The sequence below is a fragment of the Eubalaena glacialis genome, chromosome 3 (genome assembly GCF_028564815.1).
Source record: "Eubalaena glacialis isolate mEubGla1 chromosome 3, mEubGla1.1.hap2.+ XY, whole genome shotgun sequence".
In the NCBI taxonomy this organism is placed as follows: domain Eukaryota; kingdom Metazoa; phylum Chordata; class Mammalia; order Artiodactyla; family Balaenidae; genus Eubalaena; species Eubalaena glacialis.
The window spans coordinates 49,980,223-50,006,981 of record NC_083718.1 but is presented as its reverse complement, the minus strand read 5'-3'; the positions used below and the strand labels follow the sequence as shown (position 1 = coordinate 50,006,981).

Below are 26,759 nucleotides of genomic sequence, written 5' to 3'. Positions count from 1 at the left end.
AGAGACAAGACCCAGCTCCACCCACCAGTGGGCAGGTACCAGTCCCTGCCACCAGGAAGCCTGAACAAGCCTCTAGACCAGCCTCGCCCACCAGGGGGCAGACACCAGAAGCAAGAGGAACTATAATCCTGCAGCCTGTGGAAGAGAGACTGCACAAAAAGTTAGACAAAATGAGATGGCAGAGGAGTACATTCCAGACGAAGGAACAAGATAAAACCCCAGAAGAGCAACTAAGTGAAGTGGAGATAGGCAATCTACCTGAAAAAGAATTCAGAGTAATGATAGTAAAGAGGATACAAGATCTCAGAAAAGGAATGGAGGCACAGACTAAGAAGATACAAGAAATATTTAACAAAGGACTAGAAGATATAAAGAACAAAGTTGAACAATACAATAACTGAAATGAAAAATAGACTAGAAGCAATCAATAGTAGAATGAATGAGGCAGAAGAAAGGATAAGTGAGCTGGAAGACAGACGGCTAGAAATCACTGCTGTGGAACAGAATAAAGAAAAAAGAATGAAAAGAAATGAGGACAGTTTAAGAGGCCTCTGGGACAACATTAAACTCATAAATATTCACATTATAGTGGTCCCAAAAGGAGAAGAGAGAGAGAAAGGGCCTGAGAAAATATTTGAAAAGATAATAGCTGAAAGCTTCCTTAACATGGGAAAGGAAGTAGTCACCCAAGTCCAGGAAGTGCAGAGAGTACATAGAGGATAAACCCAAGGAGGAACATGCTGAGACACATAATAATCAAATTGAGAAAAATTAAAAACAAAGATAAAATATTAAAAGCAATGAGGGAAAAGCAACAAATAACATACAGGGAATCCCCATAAGGTTATCACCTGATTTTTCAGGAGAAACTCTGCAGGCCATTAGTGGCATGATATACTTAAAGTAATGAAAGGGAAAAACGTACAACCAAGCATACTCTACCCAGCAAGGCTCTCATTCAGATTTGATGGACAAATTAAAAGCTTTACAGACAAGCAAAAGCTAAGAGAATTCACCACCACCAAACCAGCTTTACAACAAATGCTAAAGGAACTTCTCCAGGTGGAAAAGAAAAGGCCACAACTAGAAACAAGAAAAGTATGAATGGGAAAGCTCACCAGTAAAGGCAAACATACAATAAAGGAAGAAAATCATCCACACACAAATATGGTATCAAAACCAGCAATCATGAGGAGACTACAAATACAGGATATATGAAATGTACTTGAAATTAAGAGACCAGAAACTTAAAACAATCTTGTATTTATAGAGACTGCTATATCATTGTAACCACAAACAAAAAAAAAATCTACAATAGATATACACACAAATAAGAGAAAGGAATCCAAACAAAACACTAAAGATAGTCATCAAATCACAAGAGAACAAAAGAGGAAAGGAAGAACGAAGACCTACAAAAACAAATCCAAAACAATTCACAAAATGGCAACAAGAACATACATATAGATAATTACCTTAAATGTACACGGATTAAATGCTCCAACCAAAAGACATAGACGGGCTGAATGGATACAAAAACAAGACCCATATATATGCTGTCTACAAGAGACCGACTTCAGACCTAGGGACACATGCAGACTGAAAGTGAGGGGATGGAAAAAGATATTCCATGCAAATGGAAATCAAAAGAGAGATGGAGTAGCAATTCTCATATCAGAAAAAATAGACTTTAAAATAAAGACTATTACAAGAGACAAAGAAGGACACTACGTAATGATCAAGGGATCAATCCAAGAAGAAGATATAACAATTGTAAATATATATGCACCCAGCATAGGAACACCTCAATACATAAGGCAAATGCTAACAGCCATAAAAGGAGAAATCAATAGTAACACAATAATAGTGGGGGACTTTAACATCCACTTACATCGATGGACAGATCACCCACACGGAAAATCAGTAAGGAAACACAGGCCTTAAATGACACAATAGACCAGATAGACTTAATTGATATTTATAGAGCATTCTATCCTAAAGCAGAATACACATTCTTTTCACGTGCACATGGAACATTCTCCAGGATAGATCACATGCTGTGCCACAAAGCAAGCCTCAGTAAATTTAAGAAAATTGAAATCATATCAAGCATCTCTTCTGACCACAACACTATGAGATTAGAAATCAACTTCAAGAAAAAAACAACTAAAACAAAACAAAACACAAAACGCGTGGAGGCTAAACAATGTGCTACTAAGCAACCAATAGATCACTGAAGAACTCAAAGAGGAAATCAAAAAATACCTAGAGACAAATGAAAATGAAAACGCATTGATCGAAAACCTATGAGATGAAGAAAAAGCAGTCCTAAAGGGACGTTTATAGCAATACAATCCTACCTTAGGAAACAAGAGAAATCTCAAACAACCTAACATTACACCTAAAGCAACTAGAGAAAGAAGAACAAACAAAGCCCAAAGTTAGTAGAAGGAAAGAAATCATAAACCTCAGAGCAGAAATAAATGAAATAGAGACAAAGAAAACAATAGAAAAGGTAAATGAAACTAAAAGCTGGTTCCTTGAAAAGATAAAATTGATAAAACGTCAGCCAGACTCAACAAGAAAAAAAAAGGGAGAGGGCTCAAATCAATAAAATCAGGAATGAAAAAGGAAAAGTTACAACCAACTCCACAGAAATACAAAGGATCACAAGAGACTACTACTATCAACTATATGCCAATAAAATGGACAGCCTAGAAGAAATGGACAAATTCTTAGAAAGGTACAATCTCCTAAGACTAAACCAGGAAGAAATAGAAAATATGAACAGACCAATCACAAGTACTGAAATTGAAACTGTGATTTTAAAACTCCCAACAAACAAAAATCCCAGACCAGACGGCTTCACAGGCGAATTCTATCAAATATTTAGAGAAGAGTTAACACCTTCTGAAACTGTTCCAAAAATTGCAAAGGAAGGAACACTCCCAAACTCATTCTATGAGGCTACCATCACTCTGATACCAAAACCAGACAAGGATACTACAAAAAAAGAAAATTACAGGCCAATTATCACTGATGAACATAGACACAAAAATCCTCAACAAAATATTAGCAAACAAAATCCAACAAGACATTAACAGGATCATATACCATGATCGAGTGGGATTTATCCCAGGGATACAAGGATTTTTCAGTATCCACAAATCAGTGTGATACACCACATTCACAAACTGAAGAATAAAAACCATTATGATCATCTCAATAGATGCAGAAAAAGCTTTTGATAAAATTCCACATCCATTTATGATAAAAACTCTCCAGAAAGTGGGCATAGAGGGAACCTACCTCAACATAATAAAGGCTATATATGACAAACTCACAGCTAACATCATACTTAATGGTGAAAAGCTGAAAACATTTCCTCTAAGATCAGGAACAAGACAAGGATTTTCACTCTTGCCACTTTTATTCAACATAGTTTTGGAAGTCCTCCACAGCAATCAGAGAAGAAAAAGAAAAGAAATCCAAATTGGAAAAGCAGAAGTAAAACTGTCACTGTTTGCTGATGATATGATTCTATACATAGAAAACCCTAAAGATGTTACCAGAAAACTACTAGAGCTCATCAATGAATTCTGTAAAGTGGCAGGATACAAAATTAATACACAGAAATCTGTTGCATTTCTATACACTAAAAACAGAAGGTCAGAAAGAGAAATTAAGGTTACAATCCCATTTACCAACGCATCAAAAAGAATAAAATACCTAGAAATAAACCTACCTAGGAATGCAAAAGACCTGTAACTCCAAAAAGTATAAGACACTGATGAAAGAAATCAAAGATGACAAGACATACCATGTTCTTGGATTGGAAGAATCAATACTGTCAAAATGACTATACTACCCAAGGCAATCTACAGATTTAATGCAATCCCTATCAAATTACCAATGGCATGTTTTACAGATTTAGAATAAAAAATCTTAAAATTTGTATGGAAACACAAAAGACCCTAAATAGCCAAAGCAATCTTGAGAAAGAAAAACGGAGCTGGAGGGATCAGGCTCCCTGACTTCCAGCTATACTATAAAGCTACAGTAATCAAAACAGTATGCTACTGGCACAAAGAGAGACATATAGATCAATGGAACAGGATAGAAAGCCCAGAAATAAACCCACACACCTGTGGTCAATTAATCTACAACAAAGGAGGCAAGAATATACAATGGAGAAAAGATGTCCCTTCCATAAGTGGTGCTGGGAATACTGGACAGCCACATGTTAAAGAATGAAACTAGAACATTCTCTAATACCATACACAAAAATAAACTCAAAATGTATTAAAGACCTAAATGTAAGACCAGATACTATAAAACAGAGGAAAACAGGCAGAACACTTTTGGACATAAATCACGGCAATGTCTCTTTGGTTCCACCTCCTAAAGTAATGAAAATAAAAACAAAAATAGATACATGGGACCTAGTTAAACTTAGAAACTTTTGCACAGTGAAGGAAACCATAAACAAAATAAAAAGACAATGTACAGAATGGGAGAAAATATTTGCAAACGATGTGACCTACAAGGGATTAATCTCCAAAATATACACACAGCTCATGCAGCTCAATATCAAAAAAACAAACCACCCAATCAAAAAATGGGCAGAAGATCTAAATAGACATTTCTCCAAAAAATACATACAGGTGGCCAAAAGCACATGAAAAGCTGCTCAACATCACTAATTATTAGAGAAATGCAAATCAAAACTACAATAAGGTATCAACTGACACTGGTCAGAATGCCCATCATCAAAAAGTCTACAAACAATAAATGCTAAAGAGGGTGGGGAGAAAAGGGAACCCTTCTACACTGTTGGTGGGAATGTAAATTAGTACAACCACTATGGAGAACAGCATGGAGGTTACTTAAAAATCTAAAAATAGAACTACATATGATCTAGCAACCCCATTCCTGGGCATATAATCCGGAGAAAACCATAATTCAAAAATGTACATGCAGCCAATGCTCAGAGCAGCACTATTTACAATAGCCAAGACATGGAAGCAACCTAAATGTCCATTGACAAAGGAATGGATAAAGAAGATGTGGTACACATATACAATGTAATATTACTCAGTCATAAAAAAAGAATGAAATAATGCCATTTGCAGCCACATGGATGGACCTAGAGATTATCATAGTAAGTGAATTAAGTCAGACAGAGAAAGACAAATATCATATGATATCACTTATATGTGGAATCCAAAAAAATGATACAAATGAACTTATTTACAAAATAGAAACAGACTCACAGACTTAGAAAACAAACTTATGGTTACCAAAAGGGTAAGGTGGAGGGGAGGGATAAATTAGGAGGTTGGGATTAACACACACACACTACTATATATAAAATAGATAATCAACAAGGACCTACTGTATAGCACAGGGAAATATACTCAACATTTTGTAATAACATATATGGGAAAAGAATCTGAAAATTATAACTTAATCACTTTGCTATACACATGAAACTAACACAACATTGTAAGTCCATTATACTCCAATATAAAAAAAAATAAAAAACATTTCATGACAAAAAAGGTCTTTCAGATCATTTCCCAAAGATGGTATAGGATTTCTAGCTGTGTTTACAGTGGTTGGAAGGGGACAACAAAGGCCAGATGTGAGAATCCTGAGTTTGCTTTCAAGTCCCCAGAGTTTCAGCCTGGGGACTTGATATTTTCTGCACAGTTCTCCAAATTCTGGGGGTAAACATAAGACAGAAAATGCTTTGGGAAAGATACAGTCCACAGTAAAAGACCTAGGAAGCCAAGAGTAGCCCCAAGGGGGTTTCCTCCAGGGGAGAATGAATGACAACACCTGCCTGGCTTTCTCCCTCTCACCCAGCTCTGCCTATGCTTCCTCCTGGGTCCTGTCTTCTATGAACAACTTCTGCAACACAGGATGTACCCTTAGCCATTCCTACCTTCCCTAGTCTCCTCGTGCATCTATGATCCATTACTTTTGTCTGGAGCCTAGTTGTTTCCGCTTGCCTGGACCAAGTTGAGGAGGTACGGCTTCCTACCTGCTAGGTAAAGCTGACTTGCTCTATTTTGCCCTAAAACTATCTCTTTCAACATTCAAGGGATCCCACTTATCAAAACATCCTAGGATTTGTAGAATAAGTCTATGTTCACCTTCAGTTCTTCTGAGGACAAATATACCTGTCTCTCAGCCACTGTCTCTTCAGAGCAAAGAGCCTGAATTTCTCTCATGTACCAAGTGGAAGAGAAAATCCTACTGAGCACTTGAGATGTGGCCAGAGTGACTGAGGAACTGAGTTTGTACTCAATTTATTAATTTTACTAAATTTAAATTGTAATTAAAAAATTGAAGATGTGTAAAATAATATTTTCTGTTAGACAAAATGTATTATTTCAGTAGGACTACAGTTTACTTCAACAGTTGAAAATTTAGCATCTGGATTGAGATGTGTTATATGCATAAAACACATACTGGATTTTGAAGACAGTATGAAAAAAAGAATACAGACTATCTCATTAACAGTTTTAAAATATTGATTATATGTTAATATTTGATATGTTGGATTCAATAAAATGTATTATTAAAGTTAATTTCACCTATTTTTATCTTTTTAATATGATTACTAGAAAACTTTAAATGATGTTTTTCACATTATATTTCTACTGACATGCTGCCCTAGATGATTTCAATGGCTTGTTCTATTCTTCCCACTTACTGTTTTCTTTTTCTGGAGAAACTTAATACTGCAGTCACAGGCAGTCGATCTGGTTTCATGTTTTGAGTTCCAATAACATTTGCTTTATTCATTTCAGAAAATGAGATGTGAAAAATTTGAAACCACTAATTCTTTATGATTACATAATAGATTTCAATGGAATATTTTGACTTGATCAGTCCAGGAAATTTAGGAAACATCTTTTTTTCCTGTATCCTTACCAGGACAATAACTTTTCTTTCTTGAATCTGTTGGTACTTTGTCCTGAGAAATGAATCAACCAAATTGGAAGTGAACTGGGATGTATGTCACCTCTAAGCCTTAGACTCCCCAAGTCCAGTCCTCTGTGATTCCAAGGCTTAAGTGAAAATCACCTTTGCACATGTCACGTAAGCACAAAATAGCTTTTGGGCTCCATGCCTGTGGGGCCTTAACCACAGGCTGCAGAGCCATAGATTCAGAAAGGCTGAGGTGCGGGGATTTCTGGAGGATTTTAGGAACAATGATCTGAAGAGACAGTGCAGAATCTAATCACATGACAGGGTGCCAGTCTTTTTATTACATAGTCCTGGGTCTATTTCCCACAGGTTACTTGAGCCATTACTGGGTTTCTTTTGAGCTCAGAATGGTACATTTTCTAAGAGAACAAGTATTCCACCCAGGCCCATAGTTAAGTTTCCCTCTGAGGATGGAGGAGCAGGGACAGCTTGTCTGCTGCAGCTGCTCCAAAGGAACAGCCTCTGATTTGATGAAACTGCCTTTGACACACAGCTGGGAAGTGAACATAATGCTTGGGAACTTTCTGCCTCATTGGAGAGAAGTAAAAAGTGTCATCTTAGCATAAAAAGAAAAAGAGAGAGCAAGAGAGAGCTCAATTCCCAGAGGTAGCAGGCAACGAGCATTAACTAAATTGTCAGTTCAGAGCCAGTACTCCCTTGATGAGCCTGGTTTTTCTAAGACAGCCTCTGAGCCTCCACTAAGCCCGACTTCAGTGTTCTCCCTGTTTGCACAGCTTCCCTCCCCAACAGGAGCTCTCCCACTGACCTTCCAAACCTCCCACACCATCAGAGGCTACAGAGGAAATCTGTTCTCCTGGGAGCTGAGACTCACGTGTGACACAGGAACCTTGCCCTTGAATGCGTCCTCCCTCTACATACTCCCTCCATGTACCACACTGGTTCATGAGTGGATTTCTGCTGTGTTCCCAGGTGAACACTCAGTCTGAAGGCCCCTGATCTGCAGGCAGACTCCAGGTCTCAAAGAATCTCCCAAAGTTTCTTTCTCACCCTGAAGAGCATAGAGATGCAAAATCCAATGGTTATCCCCTACTCACTTCTTGTTTCTGGGAACATTTATGGAGAGAAAACCAGGTAAATGGAAGCTTGAGCTGCATCTCCTACGAGCTGGGGCTCTCTGCCCCTTGGAAAGAACTGAAAGCCTCTCAGTACTCTTTGAACAGCTTGTCATCTTGTCACTCACATCAGTTCCCAATCCAGCTGGACTCGATCAATATCATCCATCAGCTTCATGAGCTTCTTCTTAAACTGATGTTCAAAACGCACATCATCCTCAATAACAAGAGTCTTCTCCAGCTCTCGGTCAATTACCTGTAAAGGTCAGTGGGAAGATACCCTATGAAAAGTTGATACTTATTTATCTAATAAAAAATAGGTATCAAAAAGTCAAAAGTATAGTAGCACAACATGTAATAGCTCATAACTGGAATCTAAGCAAAAGTCCATCAACAGTAAAATGGATATATAAACTGTGGTGTATTTACAGAAATGAGTGTAAATGATCTATAGTTAAATGCAAAGTTATAGGTGAATCTCACAAATGTAATGTTGAGAGATTGAATGGAACCATATGGTATGTACACATAATAAAAGGATAAATGTAGACAAAACTATTCTGTGCTGTTAGAAGTCAGGAGAGTGGTCCCCTTGGGGAACTGATGGCTAGGAAAAAATACAGAGAAGGGCTGTGCTTCTGGGGTGCTGGTAACCAGTTTCTTGATGTAGGTGCTGGTTAACCTGGCTGTATTATTTAATTTGTGAAATGTCATTGGCCAGGATCTTATGATCTACATATTTTTTCCTATAAAATTTAAAGTTTATCTATAAAACAAAGTTTCTTGAATAAAAAAGATAGGCATAGACTGGATCATTAAAAGGGAGAAGGCCCTTTCAAGAGGACTTTCTTTGGGGACTCTCTTTTCTTGTGGGAACTGACCCTTAACCAAGAACCCCACACTTCAATACCACCCCTATCAATGTTTGATCTGTAAGACAGGGGTTCAAGTCCTGGCTCTGCCCCTTCTTGCCTGAACAAAATAACTATTTTCTCTTGGGTAAAATGGGCCCGTCTCTCCTAACCCATCTCACATGACTTCCGGGTGATTTCTTATACTGAGTCACTTAATAAATGATGACATGCTAGATAAACACAAGGCATTCCTACTAAGGATGAGGATGCATCACTAGGAGTGTGGTCCCCAGAACGTGGGTGTCTTCCCCTATCATCATCCCAAGTGGCACCAAGGCTACCCTTCCTTGTTTGTCACTGGCCTTGTGTCAGAGGGAGACATAAGGCAATGACAGCTTCCAAGCACACTCCCAGAACAGTTATGGGTTCACTTTATATCTGGCCCTAGTTCACCTACAAGGTCCCACTCTCCTTCCTCCTCATTAAAGAACTGCACATTGAAATGAAGCATTATTTACCTCTTTCCAGACAGAGTAGTGGCTAAGGAAACAGCCAATTTCACCCCTAGTTAGAGGCCTGGAGGAGTAGGGATCTCGATATCCGGGCAGCATTTCAATATTCAGGGCCTTCAGCTGGCTTGTGTTGAGTGCCCTGCAAGAGAGAACATGCCCCAAAATTAACAGGTTGAGAGGCCCCCACCACAGAAGCCAGAAGGAAGAGTTCTGCATATTCCCCAGAGCCTTTTTGCACACTGAGAAGGACTCCTCATGTTTCCCATTATTCCTTAGGAGTTCCTCATGGTTAATGTGTTGTGGTAGCATTATGAGCTTTGTGAAGACAAGAAAGGGTCTTATACTTTATATACCCCTCGTAATGCCCGACACAGTTCTTAAGTATTATCACTATTGACAACTTCGAAAAGTATTTTCCTAATGAAGGAGAGTGGCTAATAGAAAGCTTAAATACTATTAAACACTGGAAGGGATGAGGACAGGAAGGAATCAGAAGAGAAACTGTGTGCATGTGTACATGTTTCCTTTGGACCTAAAAAAAGGTTAAAGATAAAAATGCAGAGAGAATCTTGTAAGCAAGAGAGAAGTGACTCACTACATACAAAGTATTCTCAGTAAGATTAATAGCTGATTCTCATCAGAAACCGTGGAGGCCAGAAGGCAGAAGATTGATATATTCAAGTGCTGACTGAAAGAGACCATCAACCAAGAATTCTATATCTAGTCAAGCAAGCCTTCAAAAATGGAAAAATTAAGATATTCCCAGATAAACAAAAACAGTGTCACTAGTAGATCTGCTCTACAAGAAATGCTAAAGGGAATCCCTCAGGCTGACATGAAAGGAAACTAGAGAATAACTCAAATCCACATAAAGAAAGAAAAGCACTAGTAAATATAATTGCACAGGTATCAATAAATACAAATAATATAAGTGTTCTTCTGTTTATAACTTTTCCCCTTATCTGATTTAAATTATAGCTGCACAAAGCAATAAGAGCAAATAATGTATAAAGAACATTATGTATAAAGAAATAATTTGTGTAACAACAGAACAAAGGGGGGGGGAAGGAATGAAGCTATATAGTAGCTAAGATTTTATATAGTATTGAAGTTAAGTTGGTATATTTTTATTGAGGTATAGTTGATGTATAACATTAGTTTCAGGTGTACAATGTAAGGATTCAATATTTTGTATATTTTGTGAAATGATCCCATGATAAGTATAGTTAGCATTCATCACCACATAGCTACAAATTTTTCTTGTGATGAGAACTTAAGATTTATTCTCTTAGCAACTTTCAAGTATGCCATACAGTATTATTAACTGTAGTCACCACATTGTATATTATATCCCATTACTTATTTTATTAAAAATTTTATACGTTTTACCCCTTCACCTATTTCATCCACCTCCCAATCCCACCTGTGGCAACGAATCTGTTCTCTACGAGTTTTGTTTTGTGTGCTTTTAGATTCCACATATAAGTGATATCATATTTGTCTTTCTCTGACTTATTTCACTTAGCATAATGCCCTCAAGGTCCATCCATGATGTCACAAATGGCATGACTTCCTTCTTTTTCATGGCCAAATAATATTCCATTGTATATATACACACATATTTTCTTTATCCATTCACCCATTGTCAAACATTATGTTACTTCCATGTCTTGGCTATTATAAATATTGCTGAAATGAACATGGGGGTGCATATATCTTTGAGTTAGTTTTTTAATTTCCTTTGGATAAATACCCAGAAGTGGAATTGCTGGATCACGTGGTAGTTTATTTTTTTGAAGAACATCTGTTTTCCACAGTGGCTGCACCAATTTATTCCCAACAGTGAACAAGGGTTCCCTTTTCTCCACATCTTTCCCAATACTTGTTATTTCTTGTCTATTTGATAACAGACAGTCCAATAAGTAGGAGGGGAGATCTCGTGGTTTTGATTTGCACTTCCCTGATGATGAGTGATGTTGCTCAACTTTTCATGTGTCAATACCTGTTGGTTTTCTGTATGTGTTCTTTGGAAAAATCTCTATTCAGATCCTCTTCCCATTTTTAAATCAGATTTTTTTTTTGGCTGTTGAGTTGTACAAGTTCTTTATATATTTTGAAAGTTAAACCCTTATCAGATATATGATTTGCAAATATTTTCTCCCATTTGGTAGCCTGCCTCTTTATTTTGATGGTTTCCTCTGTTGTGCAGAAGCTTTTTAGTTTGATACAGTCCCACTTGCTTAATTTTTTGTTGTTGTCACCTTTGTTTTTGGTGTCAAATCCAAAAAATCATCACCTAAGCCGGTGTCAAGGAGTTTATTTCCCCCTGTTTTCTTCCAGGAAGTTGGTAATAATATGAACTAGATTGCTATAAATTAAGATGTTAATTGTCATCCTCAGGGCAATCACTGAGAAAATAACTAAAAATATATATAGGAAAAGAAACAAAGGAATTAAAATGTTAAAGTAGAAAATATCTTTTAAACATAAAAGAATGGACATTCTTATGCCTCATAAGAATGGAGGCATAGAGGAACAAATAAGACATAAGATATATCGAAAACAAATAGAAAACAGCAGGTGTAAATCCTACCTTATCAGTAATCACATTAAATGTGAATGGATTAAACCCTGTAATCAAAGACAGAGCTTAGCAGAATAAGTTTTTAGAAAGACGATCCAACTATGTGCTATCTACAAGAGACAGACTTTAGATTCAAAGGCAAATAGGTCTAAAGTAAAAGGATAGAGAAAGATATACCATGTAAACAGCAACCACAAGAGAGCTGGAGGAACTATACTGCTGTAATATTTGACAAAAAAATTTAGACAAAATTACCAAAGGAGAATATTTTATAATGGTAAGAGTCAATCCATCAGGAAGACATAATTATAAATACATATGCATCTTACAATAGACCAAAAACATGAAACAAACTGACATAACTAAAAGGAGAAACAGAAAATTCAAAAATAGTGGGAGACTTTAATACCCCATTTTCAGTAATGTATAGAACTAGCCAGGAAACAGAACCAATTAGACCTAACATTTATAGAACACTCTACCCAGAAGCAGCAAAATACACATTCTTCAACTGTACGTGTAACATTCTCTAAGACCATATGTTAGACCATAAAGACTACACAGACCACAAAGCCTCAGTACACTTAAAACGATGACTGAAATCATACAAAGTATGTTCCACAATCATGATGAAATTAAAAATTGATAGGAACTTGGAAAATTCAAATATGTGAAATTAAACAACACACTCCTTAACAGCCAATGATTTAAAGAAACCACAGAGGAAATGAGAAAATATTTTGAGACAAATGAAAATGAAAACACAGTATACCAAGGCTTACAGGATGCACCTAATGCAGTACTTAGAGGGCTAGTTACAGCTACAAACACCTATGTTTAAAAAAAAAAAAAAAAACTCAAATAATCTGCTTTTCCATTTTAAGAAACTAGAAAAAGAGCAAAGTAAACCCAAAGCAAGCAAACGGAAGGAAACAAAGACTAAAGTGGAAATAAATGAAATAGAGAATAGAAAAATAGAAGAAAAACAAGACCAAAAGTTGGTTCTTTGGAAAGAACAAAATTGATAATCCTTTAGCCAAATACAAGAGAGTAAACTCAAATTATTAAAATGAAGAAAGAAAGAGGGGGCAATCCCTACTGACCTTATGGAAGTAAAGAGGATAAGAAAATACTATGAACAATTATACACCAACAAATTAGATAACCTGGATAAAATGGACACATTGCTAGAAAGATACAAACTGACTCAAGAAATAGAAATTCTGAATATACCTATAACAAAGTAAAGAGGTTGAATTAGTAAAAAAAAATGTCCCACAACACACTCCAGGACCAGATAGCTTCACTAAAGAATTCTGCCAAACATTTAAAGAATTAACACCAATCTTTCATAAACTCTTACCAAAAATAGATGAGGGAGCACCTCCCAACTCATTCTATGAAGTATTATCCTGATACCAAAACCAGAAAAAGCCATAACAAGAAGACTACAGACCAATATCCCTTATTAATATAAAAAGTCCTCAAGAAAATACAAGTAAACAGAATCCAGCATCACATAAAAGGCATTATACATCATGACAAGTGGGATTTATCCCAGAATTGCAAGGTTCGTTTAACATGTGAAAAAAAAGTCATGTGATGTTTGTCTGTTAATTATTAACAGACAAGAATCACATGATCATCTCAATAGACATAAAACTTGACAAAAATCCAACTGTATATGGATTAAATGTTTATATTCCCCCCAAGTTCACATGTTGATGTTATTAGGAGGTGGGGCCTTAGGTCATGAGGGTGCAATGCTCATAAATGAGATTAGTGCCCTTATAAGAAGAGACACAGAGCTTGATTTCCCTCCTCTCTTTGCTGTATGAAGGCACAAGAGGATAGCACCTACAAACCAGGAAGAGGTCTCTCACTGTAATCCAGCCATGCTGGCACCCTTCTCTGGGACTTCCCAGCCTCTGGAATTTCGAGAAATAAATGTTATCTGAGCCACCTGGTCTACGGTAACTTGTTACAGCAGCCCAAACTAAGACACCAACACCCCTCCATGATAAAAAACACACAACCCAATCAAGGCCATCTGTGAAAACTCCACAGCTAAGATTGTATTTAATGGTGAAAGACTGAATGCTTCTCCCTAATAATCAGGAACAAGCCAAGGCTGTCCACTCTTACCACTTCTATCCAACATTGTACTTGAGGATCTAGCCAAGGTAATTTAATTGGGTAAACAAAATAAAACAATATTCAGGTTGGAAAAAAGGAAGTAACACTATCTACATTTGCAGATGACATAGCCTTGTATAGAGAAAATCCAAAGGAATACACACACTGTTGGGCTGCACCTTGAAGGCCTTCAAGCCTCGTAATTGCCTGGTCTCAAGAAAGAAGGAAGAGCCCAGAGACAGTGACAGCAACACCAATGGTTTATTGAACAGGGGATCTTACAAGTTGAAACAAAACGTCCTGGAGCAACACTCCACCGTGTATGGCAGACAACAGGTAGGACACAGCAGCAATCTTCACTACCTAGGAGACGAAAGAGGCTACCATTTATAGGGGGAATTGACGTCAGGTGGGCTCATCAGTTACCAGGGAAACCTGCGGCTGGGGCAGGGGGCAAGTTACTGATTAAGCCCTATAATTAAGAGGATTGGATAGTCATGAGTGAAGCAGGCACTGGTCAAGCAGAGAATATACATAGAGCAAGAGAACAGCCATCTGGAGTGGTCTGACCATACACTCCACCCCTACGTACCCTGCACGACCCTTACAGTCTGGGTCTGCCCCTCTTCTGAGATATCCCTGGGCTCAGGTATGTAGAGGTGCACTGCAAACAAGCACCACAAATGCAACACAAACAATAGCAGCTAAGGAGTACCAAGAGTAAGCCAGGGGCTTGGCTTGCAGGACAGGAAGAAGGTGACATTCTGCAGTCGTCCCCAACATGGTCACATTAACGAGGTCAGCTTTCTCTGGCACCTCACTGCAGACCCAGTAATCAGACTCAGTTTGCAGTAAGGCCACTGTTTTTGCCCAGTCCTCAAACAGATTCCCTGCACTCAGGCTAGGGATGGAATGTGATGTTTCAACAGGCACAATACAGGGGAGATCATGATCATTAAGCAAATTATAAGCAGTAACAGCATTCTGAGATCATACCCCTGCCTGTGGTTTTTTGCCTGGCCTGCTGTACCATACGGCCTGTCCACCCTCAGTCCCCACAGCCCAGCTGCTGCTGAATTACAGAGAGACGGTATAACAACAGATCACAAGAATAATATAATGGTGCCTTTTTCCAGTAGGGCGTCCTGATTAATTACCTTAGTAGTCTCAGGTGAGGCCGGGTAGAAGCTAGGTGAAATCTTTCCAATCCTACTGCCCACAGGGCGGCAAATCCAAACCACCGGGGACTTATCTGCCAGTCCCAGGGCCATTTTATAATGTGTTCCCCTGAGGGTAGATCCTGTGGAAGGGCAAAAATGAGCTATTGTCCCGACCGATAGTTGGCAATGGTCCGTTGGCGGTCAACAGCTGAACTTGGATGGTGTTGACTAGTTGCCTCAGGGTTAACATGGCGTAGGCACTGGGATGATAGCTCCTGGGATGTTCAGTTTTAGTTTGTAGGGCTTGAATTAGCCTCCTGGAAACTTGAGAGGGCAAGTTTCCCATCTCAGTTGTTGTTTAAATAGTCCATTTATCCTTTCGATTAGCCTGGCAGCAGTGGGGTTGTAGGGCAGGTGGAAATGCCAGTGTATGCCACTTTTATCGGCCCATTTCTCAACTTCATGGCCGGTAAAGTGGGTTCCTTGGTCTCTATCGATGTCCATGGGGTTCCTGTATGTCACGCACGGCTGCTCTAGATCCTGCAGAGTGGTTTTTTGTGTTGCTCCAGGACTCCGGTAGGCCTTTTGTAATGTCTTCCACCTGCTGTAACACGTTGTAGACTAAACAAAGCGTTTGTATTCACTAGCCATCCCTGTGCAGTCAGATGAGCCATGAGCATGGGGCTGATGCTTCTAAACTGGTCAGAGACTCTGAGGTTAACAGGACATCATCAATATAGTGGAAGAGAAAGACATCTCTCATGGTGGTCAGTTGCCTCCAGTCTGGGGAAAGGAGCTGCTCTCCATCTGTATCTTGTGGGACAAGGGACCTCTGACCTCGTCCCAATCTTCTTCCTCTCCTTCATCACTCTTGGTAGGATACCACACCTTGGGGTCCCAATTTGACCATCCAGGCTCTCTTGACAGCCCCCATTCATCAAGTACAGCAGCCACAGGGCCCCATGTGCTAGTGGAAAGTCACCTCAGGATTACCCCCACAACTTTTCATTACCTGTCCTTAGTTCCCAACATTTTGGTGCTCACAGGAGTTTCCTCAGCCTCCTGGCTAGCTCGACAATTGTTTAACTACACCCCGTAGGTCTGCAAGCTTTATAATTATTCAGCCTCGAGACCGAAGAAAGAGCCCAGACACAGCCACAGAGACATCAGTGGTTTACTGGACAGGGGGATCTTACAAGTCTGAAGCCAACAGTCCTGGAACGTCACTCCACTGTGTACGGCAGACAACAGGTAAGACACCACAGAAATCTCCACTACTCCAGGGAGAAGGAGGTTACCATTTATAGGGGGGAATTAACATCACGCTTTCTCATCAGTTACCAGGGAAACCAGCAGCTGGGGCAGGGGCAAACATGCAGGCAGTTACTGATTAAGCCCTATAATTAAGGGGATTGGATAGTCATGTGAGTGAAGCAGAGACTGGTAAAGCAGATGTACAAAGAGCAAGAGAAGAGCCATCTTGAATGGCCTGACCATATACACACACACACACACACACACACACACACAAACACACTATTAGAACTAATAAATGAGTTCAGCAAGGTTGTAGGATATAAGATCAATATACAAAAATCAACTGTATTTCTATGCACTTAGCAATTTGCAATCTAAAAATGAAATTAAGGAAACAATTCCACTTACCATAGCATCAAAAAGAGTAAAATACTTAAGAATAAATTTAACAAAATTAATGCAAGACTTGCACACTAAAAACTATGAAACATCAAAGAATTAAAGCTCTAAATAAATGGAAAGATATCCCATGATCATGAATCAGAAGACTTCATATTGTTGAGATAGAAATTCTCCCCTCAATTGATCTACAGCTTCAATGCAATTCCTATTAAAATCCAAACTGTCTTTTTTTGTGTGGAAAATGACAAGCTAATGCTAAAATTCATATGGAAATCCAAGGGACCTAGAATAGCCTAAACAATCTTGAAAAAGAATAACAAAGTTGAAGGACTCATACTTCCTTACATAAGAAGCTACTGTGAGGCATAGGGACTGGTGTACACATCAATGGAACAGAACTGAGAATCCAGCAATAAACCCTTATATTTAGAGTTAATTATTTTTTGACAAGGTTGCCAAGACAATTCAGTAAAGGAAAGAATAGTCTTTTAACAAATGGTGCAGGGACAACTAGATAACCATGTACAGAAGAATGAATTGGACCCCTACCTCACACCATATAAAAAACTAACTCAAAATATATCAAAGATCTAATGTGTAAGAGATACACATAAAAGATAAAACTATAAAACTCTTAGAAGAAAACACAGAACCAAGTCTTTGTGGCTTTGGATTTGGCAACGGATTCTTAGATACGACACCAAAAGCACAAGCAACAACAAAAATATAAACTGGACTTCATCAAATTAAAAACTTTTGTGTTTCAATGGACACCATCATGAAAGTGAAAAGATGACATAAAATGGGAGAAAATATTTGCAAATTATATATCTGACAAGAGGCTTGTATCCAGAGTATATAAAGAACTCTCACAATTCAACTAGTTTTCCTTGGTCCATGTGGCCTATGAAGGAGATTGGGGCTATTAGAGGTATTTGAAACAGTGGTTCCCAAACTCTAGTGCATCCAAGAATAGGGTTGCCAGATTTAGCAAGTAAAACACAGAATGTCCAGTCAAATTTATATTTCGGATAAACAGTAATTTTTTAGTATAAATAAGACCCATGCAATGTTTGAGACAAATTTAACTGGGTATCCTGTATTTTATGTGGCAACCTTACCAAAGAATCACCTTGAGACTTCTTAAATGAAGATTCCCTACAGATCATAATTCAGCGGCTCTGGGACTCAGGAAGCTGCCCTCTTAACCAGCCCCTAGGGACTCTGACATGGGTGTCCAGGCCACACTTTGAGAAACACTGATGAGATTCTCTAAAGGAGTCATAAAAACTTCCACAACAGCTTCTAGCCGTACTCCTTAGAGCCATTCATATTCCAAATTCACATATAACATGGAATTGCAGATTTTGCAAATATCTATGCCTTGAAATAACAGTGTCAAATAAAAAAGCAAAGCAAAGCAAAACAGAACAACAACATCAATAACAAACACCCTTGAAGGAATCTAACCAGGTACCCTGTGTGACTTTCCTGCCATGTTCCTGGGAAAAGTGATCAGCCCAGGCAGACTGTGGCAAGCATCTCATGCAACAGGAGACACAGAATGTTATGCATTTTTTCCATTTACTTTCTTCAGGTCACCCAAGGTTAGACGCTTTGCTCTAAATCAGGCTCTGAATGCAACTCTGATCGCATTCCTTCCAATGCACTACAGGGCTGGAAACCACCACAGCCACTGGAAGAACCTCCAGGGACAGTGGAAAATCACGTCCAGTGCAAACCTTCAGCATAATGAAGACCAGAGAGCACTGGATGGTGAGTGGATTTCTGCTCTACTCAGCGAAATTAACATATATAAGCTACTATGAGTCATAAAGTTTTCCCAAAGTAGGCTGCATTGTGAAGATGTGTCTATCTTGCAATGAGTGCAGATTCCTCCCACCAAGACTAAACCTCTGTCAGAGAGGGTGGATCCCCACTCTAACCACATCTGCAAGAGCTCGAGGAAAAAACCCAACTCACTTTCCATCCACAGCCTCGACAATCTTGACCTCAATCTCCTGCTCGTACAGGGTACGTAACATCCGGTCCCGCCTGTCCTTTCTGCGCTTGAGGTTTATCATGAAAATCTAATGCAGGAAGAAAAAAGGAAAAGAAACACAGATTATTCAACTCTTTTTCTAGGCTATTTGAAAAGTAAAGTAAATGTAATGAACAAAGTTTTGGAATAAGGAGTGGAAAAGACAGGGAAAACTGTGGTGAAGATTTGTTTATATTTCATATCAGGTCAAAAAGTTATTCTTCAGGAGGCCAAAGGTAAATCAAACCTAAAACATATGAGATGAAGGGGTAGGAAGAAGTTTGGCAAATGGTTAGATTTATCAGCAGACCTAAGTTTACTAAGTGTTTGCCTTGGACCAGTTCCTATACATCAGTTTCATCATCTGTAAAACTGAGATAATACTGGTCCTGTCACCTGGGTACAAAATATTAGCTATTCTTATAATTTATATCCACTGTAGAAAAATTTAAAGTCATTCAAAGAATAAGAAAAATCTAGTCTTAACAAATTCCTTTTCTTTCCAAAGGTTCCAAATTGAATTACCAAGGTCTTAATTTGAGTAGCTTCTTTACCAGAAGTTTTCAACTCCCTTAGAATTTTTCTGAAAGAAGTAGAGAGAGAAAGGGTCCTGCACTTGGTGGTAGCCCTTTGGGAAAAGGCATCATTTCCACATCACGTGGATCTGAGGGAAACCTTATAGAGAGGACACATACTGGTCCATGAAGTCCCAAAAATGTGCATTCAGATTGTCCCGCATGAGGACTGGGTCTTCCTGCAGCCCCTCACCTTAGCCCCTAAATTCCCAATGACTGCACTAAACACACACATATCCTGAGGCTACTACAGGGAGTTACACAGATAATGAGGCTGGCCTGATTATTCCCAGATTTAAGGAGCCATAGAAGTACCCAAAGGCTCATGAATGTTATTACAGATATCTATGTGCTTTAATAAGGTTCTTTTCTACAAGCAGTAATAAACTCACTTTGTACATTAAACTAGTCCTGCAAGAGAGGGAGACTTCAGCTACCAGTAAGAAATACTGAATAGCATGGGAAAGGAGAACCCTCCACGAATAAGCTGGATGACACTGGCTTCACCCTAACGACCCATCTAGATGACTTTGAGGAAGACGTTTAATGTTCCAGGGTCCAGTTCCCTTGTTTGTAAAAAGAGGGAGTTGAACAACCTCACCTCTCAAGACCAGTACAGATTAAAATGTCTATGATATGTGGTTTATGATAAAGTTTGCTTTATGCTTTCTAGAATAAGGAAGAAACTATGTCTTATAAGCAGGCTGGAGTTCAGACTTTACTGGGGGTTAAGCTGTGGTTCACACAGCCGTTCTGAATGTAATCATTGAGATGTTATATGTTTTACTGGATCAAAAGCTAAATTAACTAAAATTTCAACTCTTCCTTATAAAATATTCTCACTTCTATCCATTTATACAGCTCTGGGCAAAGAACTGATGGGGGAGCAAGATGTCCTCTTTGAAGAAATCATCCATCTGAATCAGAGCAAAATGGATTAGGTACGTCATGATTTCATTACCTCCGTTGTTTATCTAACTGGGCAATTAGTTTTTAAAAAACAATTTCTGTGGCGACTGTATTTGCCTTGTTACCTGGGATTTTAAAACTTAATGAGTCATGTTCATTTATATTTCATTTTCTTCCTGTTTAGAATCATACTGTGATGGGCCATGTTCCATCTCCCAATTTTAAGGCTATGGAAAGGAATGGGCATTTCCTCATGTGTTCACATGGAGCTACCTGAGGTCACTCCAGGAGAGCAAAACAAAACAGAAAACAAAAAATTAACAGAAATACAACAAAAAGTCCCCTCAGATCCAAGACCTCTAGTCTGGGAAGACTTTAGTAAATAACGATCCCATCCCGGTTCCTGCCAGGACAAGTGCAATAAAAATTGCAGCCATGAAGGAAAAACACAGACGGCTTGCTCATACTTAGTGAATAGTAAACAAACAAAAAGCCACAAAGCCGAATGCAGCCCAGACACCACCAACAAGGTCACAGAGTACTGGGAAGGTTGAAAAGGCCCCTGAAAATCCCTTTTTCCACTATCCTATCTCTGTTCCAAACAGAGAGATGACTACCAGGGTTCAGGAGAGTAGAGTCCCCGTATCTTCATCCTTTACAGAGTTGGCCTTTTCCAGAAGGCTTCTAAGAGTGACCCAGTCCTTCCAAATGGAAGACCAGAGCTGAAGATCCTGCTTTTGTCCCATTCTATCTGCTCTGATTTGATCCTCATTGGAATGTGTTTATAAAGGGAAAAATGAATATATGTAAAGACCCTTGTGTTCTTTTACCTGGAGACCTGAGAGCTGGTGAGAGCTGCAGGGAAGGAAAGCTGTAGTAATATGTGGAAGTGGGTTCAGTGCCTGGGGTGGTCCAACTTTTCTGCAGCCCTGATTGTTTATAAAACTATGTACACTTTAGTCTAATTCTTCTCTACCACACTTAAAATCATCTTGTGTCATCCTGCCCTCTGTGGAAATAGCATAATAGCTGCTAATTCCTTTCCACTTAATATTCATGAAATACTCCTTTCCATTCCTGAAGTCTGCCTGCAAATAAATTTTATAGAATAAATCCCAATTTCCAGTTCCAGCAGCAATTTAAGATGGCTGTACTTTGGGGACCTGTATGACATAGTACAGGGGGATAAACAAGGCATTTTCTTTCAATTAATCAGTGGCAATGAGCATGCAGCACAAAGCCTGGCTTATAACATATCCAAAATTCACAGAAAAGTTCTATCTCAGTTTGTGGATTCCTGAGGCACTGTCCTAGCTTCTAGACCACCAAGCTCCTGAACACTGACCAGCAGTTATGTGACATGAGGGACCCATGAAGGATTCAGTGACTTGGAGTCACAATTCTGGTCCCACCAACTATCTGCTGTGCATATTACTAAGACAGCCGTCTGTTTATATTTCTGCTTCATTCTTTATACAATTGAAACTTAATAATAAATATGACTCTCAGAGCACTATTATGAAGTTCTTGCCTGCCGAAAGGGAGAATTTTAGAATAGGTTTCTTTTTTCACTTTTTCTTTGTCCTCTAAACTCTGCCCTCCAATCTTTTCCCATGGAAAAACAGCAGAGAGGAAATAAAGCAAAGACTGTTCCAGAATGGTTTCCACTTACTCAGAATAAAGTTAAAGTCCTCCAATACCTAAAATAGATATCTTCTTTACCTTACCCTTGAATCTTGATAAAATATGGCAATATCTGCTCCTAGAAAATATCACTTTCATGACTAAATGGTAACGCCTTTCTGACTCAATCATTAATTTACTTTTACCATGATGCTCCTTTTTTAAGATAAGTGAACTGAGGCACAACAAAAACTGAGAACCTTTTCCAAGACCTTGGTTTCTTTTCAGCAGCCAAGCTGGTCTGGCTGGCTCCCAGACGTGTGATCAGGCTTGTGTTCTGATACAAACATATAATAAGCATGATGTACACATATGCACAGGTGCACGTGCACACACACACAGACACCTTTCCTACCTCATCGAATCCCATCTTGTCTGGATATTTAGGGACAACTGAGATGAACTGGGAAGGTTCCATTGGAGGATGGTCAACTGGAAGACACGAGAAACACACAGAGTGCTTTGTTAGTGAGAGGCTCAGAGAACAGCATTCCAACCACAGGCCTGACCTCTAGAAACACAGCCTGCATGTTCAGGGCAGGGGATAACTGCTCAGCAGTTTTCTAGGACTGAGTGGCTATATAAGAACCCCAGATGGTCACAGCACTGGTTTTGAGAGCACCTGTTTATATGCAGACTGCAGTATTTGCTCCATTTCCCTCAAGACCTATTTTAAGAGCATTTGAAAGGTAGTCTAGGGTAATGATTTAGGGTGAGGGCTCTAAAGTCAGATGACCTGGGTCCAAACTTTGGTCTGTGAAGGTCTGGAGCAGATAGGTGACCTCTCTAAGCCTGTTTCTTTGTGTGTAAAATCAGGATAATAAAAGTGTATCTCTTAGAGTGTTATAAAATTTAAATGAGACCTACATGCAAAGCACTAGCCACAGTAAATTAACACAGTAAATGCTCAGTAACTCCTAGCTACTACTCACAGTGGCCCATGATGAAAGAGCTCAGAAATAGGCTGGACTTTTTTCTAAAGAATACTTTTTTTCTATATGTTTAAGATCATAAAACTCTAGGACTATTTTATTTTAAAATCCCATCCAGGCAGGTTTAGCTACAGGTACTCAAAAGGTCCTTTATTTTAATGCAAACTCACCTCCAAGGCCCAGCCCACATCCCAGAACTTGGTACAGGGCTAACAAGGAAGTTTCCAGATGGGAGGGGTGTTGCATCTCAAGTAATGTAAGTTTTATTTATTTCATACTCTAAAAAAGCTTTCTTTATAAACTATATATTTTAAAGGTTGGAAGTAATATTGATTAAAGAACCTGAGAAGGTCTTGAAAATTTTTAGTATTTCACAAACTCAAAGTACTCACTTGGTTTTCCTTGAAGACATAATACAAGGAAAATGTTAAGTGAGAGCTGGTAACTGGGTTGTTTGAAGAACTATAGTTGATGGGCATTGCTACTGTTCACCAGTATCCATTCCCCTCTATTTCAGGCATATGAGAGGGGCTTTTCCACCTTCAGGTTAGTCATGGCCACATGAGTTGCTGCCACTCAACTCTCCAAACCCTCCTCCCACCCCTGCCCCAGCCCCACCTCAATGATCTTAGCAGCCTATGTTCATATGGAGAAGCCAAAAATTTGAAGCAGCCTAGAATGATGTGCCAACATGTGGAGGACAGCTGCCCAGGAAAGATACGAGGACCACTGTAGACTATGCATAACAAGAAACGAGCCATTGTTGTATGAAGCCAACGAGATTTCAGCATTCTTTGATATTCCAGCATAACATCACCTGTCCTGATTGAGATCCTGTCCAAAGGGTATTATTTGTTTAACTTACCCTCCACTGGTATATTAAAGAGAAACCACGACATCCAGTTTCACTTATGATCAAATGATGTGAAACCGTAGAAAGTAGTGAAACAGGTTTCCTAAGCCAAACACAAGAGTTGGTCTTATTATTTCAATCCTGACCCTAACCGTCACATTTCTATGAGTACACAGCGTGTGTGTTTCTGTTTCCCTCAGCAGCCCAGAATATTTTGGTCCTCCCTGCTCCACCCCACTCCATTAATTTCTTTTAAAATCAACAAATGGTGATTGTGGGGTCACCATGTACAGCGTTAGGTTTTTACGAGAAAAAATCTTAACATACCAACTCCTTCCTGTTCATGTTGTTTGAAGAGCTGTCTGGCCCTCTCTCATCAGGCCTTAGACTTGGGAAGGGGGGTATATTTTGGGTTATCCTTTCCACCCTGTTGGTCTCTGTTTGGCACTCACATGGGCTGCCTGGCTTTAACGGTTCAGCCAAAGAGTCTGCTTTTAGCCACTTTGCTTCCATCAAACATGGGTAGTCATTGTGTTCACAGGACAAGTATCCCCCCAAAAGCTACAAGTGGCTGGTCCTGAAAACCACCGTTGAGCAGAAATATGAGACACAGGCCTGGGTTTTGTCGCTGAAGGTAGAGCTAAGCCATAGGGAAAAACAGGAGATGATATTAATTAGACTTAAGAAGCTTACTATGTGGGGAGAAGGGATGCATCTTTGCTGACATCAGACTTGAAGATTAGGTACATCCCAGCTTTTGTCTGGGATCATTTCTGACTCTATCATTCATAATTAATTCAGTTCCTCTTTGAATCCCTCTCCATACATGTCCCTCACTGTACCACCAATTGGGATGCGCTTCATTGGCTCCAGGATAGTTTCAAGATCTAGGAATAATAATAACTATTGGTATAGAGATCTTACTACTCACTGCACTCTGGGCTACACTCTTGATATATGTAATTACATTTATTTAATCTTCATAACATGTACCACAGGATAGGTCTGAGTATCCCTATTTTTACAGATAAGGAAACAAAGACTTAAATAACATGCCCAAGATCACAGAGCTCATAAAGCTGGTATTTGAACCTAGGTCTGACTCCTGCACCTGAACCCTTAACCGCCACTCTCCTCTGCCCCCAAAGCTAGACCTTGGTAGCCATTAGCATCAAGTTGGCCTTGGGCAACTGGGCTGGGTTCACAGTAGCTCAGTTAGGTAAGTCCTCTCTCCTTTGTTGCTCTTTCTGTGGTCTACACTGGAGCACACACCATCCAGTGTACAATGTACCAGCCCAGTCATGCCCAGAAATATATTTGAGAGATTGTGCTTGGAGCGAATCCTAACACTTGTCTATAGTTTCTCCTGGACTTCTTCCATGGTTGCAGGTACCACCCTAGCTCAGGTTATCCCTCACTCACATGCTTGGGCCATTTTAATATTTTTCAAACGCTTGCATGCTCTTCGTCTTGCCTCATTATAACTGATTATGCACACTGTTGCCAAAATAATCTTCTTCCTTAGGCACAGCTCTATTCTTGACCATAACAGTCACACTTGGCACTTAAGTGTTTTACAATTTGTTAACTGATTTCATAATCACCATGTCACTTTATCTTCACTTTTATTTTTTTGGGGGGTGGTGGTATTGTTTGTTTTTATAGATATAGAAATTGAGACCAACCCAGATGTAGTCTTGCCAAGGTCAAATAGTGAGTGACTGCCAGAGCTGGAACTCAGTTTTAGATCTTCTGACTTCAGATCCAATATTACTAATAAACTTTACATGACATTCTGTTGCCTCAAAATGTCATTACTGAGAAGAGGTCCCTAAGACTTCCCATCGCCTCATGCTCTGATTTGCATAACCAATCTCCTCATGCCTCACAACCCATTTACTACTATCACCTTTACAAGATCTAGCCTCCTGTCATTCATCTCCCAATTTTCCATACAGCTCCTAATGTACTAAATGAGCAAGTATATGAAGAGTGCTTTTAAAAGTGTTAGCCAGTGCTGCCGCGCCAGCCGCCATAGGAGCCTCAGCCGGAACTTGGAGAGATCTTTTTTCCTCACCTGGAGGGAAGTGGAAGTGCCTTGGCTCCAATTTCCCCAATTTTGTACACTGACCATGTACTATATACCAGAAATATTACACGGGTCCTGAAGATGTAAACATAGGTAAATAAACATAAAAGAATCATTTCAGACAGGAGGACCTTCAAGATGGCAGAGGAGTAAGACGTGGAGATCACCTTCCTCCCCACAAATACATGAAAACTACATCTACATATGAAACAACTCCTAGAGAACACCTACTGAACGCTGGCAGAAGACCTCGGATTTCCCAAAAGGCAAGAAACTCCCCACATACCTGGGTAAGGCAAATGAAAAAAGGAAAAACAGAGACAAAAGAATAGGGACAGGACCTGCACCTCTAGGAGGGAGCTGTGAAGGAGGAACAGTTTCCATGCACTAGGAAGCCTCTTCACTGGCGGAGACGGGGTGTGGCGGGGGGGAAGCTTCGGAGCCACGGAGGAGAGCGCAGCCACAGGGGTGCAGAGGGCAAAGCGGAGAGATTCCCACACAGAGGATCAGTGCCGACTAGCACTCACCAGCCTGAGAGGCTTGTCTGCTCACCCGCCGGGATGGGCGGGGGCTGGGAGCTGAGGCTCGGGCTTCGGTCGGATCGCAGGGAGAGGACTGGGGTTGGCGGCATGAACACAGCCTGAAGGGGTTAGTGCACCACGGCTAGCCGGGAGGGAGTCTGGGGAAAAGTATGGAACTG

The 26,759-nt window shown here is 39.5% G+C and overlaps 1 protein-coding gene across 3 annotated transcripts in view; it reads right to left on the bottom strand.

The window, feature by feature from the left end:
- COLGALT2 (collagen beta(1-O)galactosyltransferase 2) overlaps nucleotides 1–26,759 on the bottom strand; it is a 137,260-nt gene that overhangs the window by 15,220 nt on the left and 95,281 nt on the right. For all 3 annotated transcript variants that reach the window (XM_061185634.1, XM_061185633.1, XM_061185635.1), the window contains exons 7-10: nucleotides 22,541–22,617; nucleotides 18,961–19,067; nucleotides 9,445–9,577; nucleotides 8,201–8,328 (exon numbers count right to left, since the gene is read on the bottom strand). In XM_061185634.1, coding sequence (XP_061041617.1) covers nucleotides 8,201–8,328; nucleotides 9,445–9,577; nucleotides 18,961–19,067; nucleotides 22,541–22,617 — 445 coding nt within the window. The remainder of the gene's footprint in view (nucleotides 1–8,200; nucleotides 8,329–9,444; nucleotides 9,578–18,960; nucleotides 19,068–22,540; nucleotides 22,618–26,759) is intronic.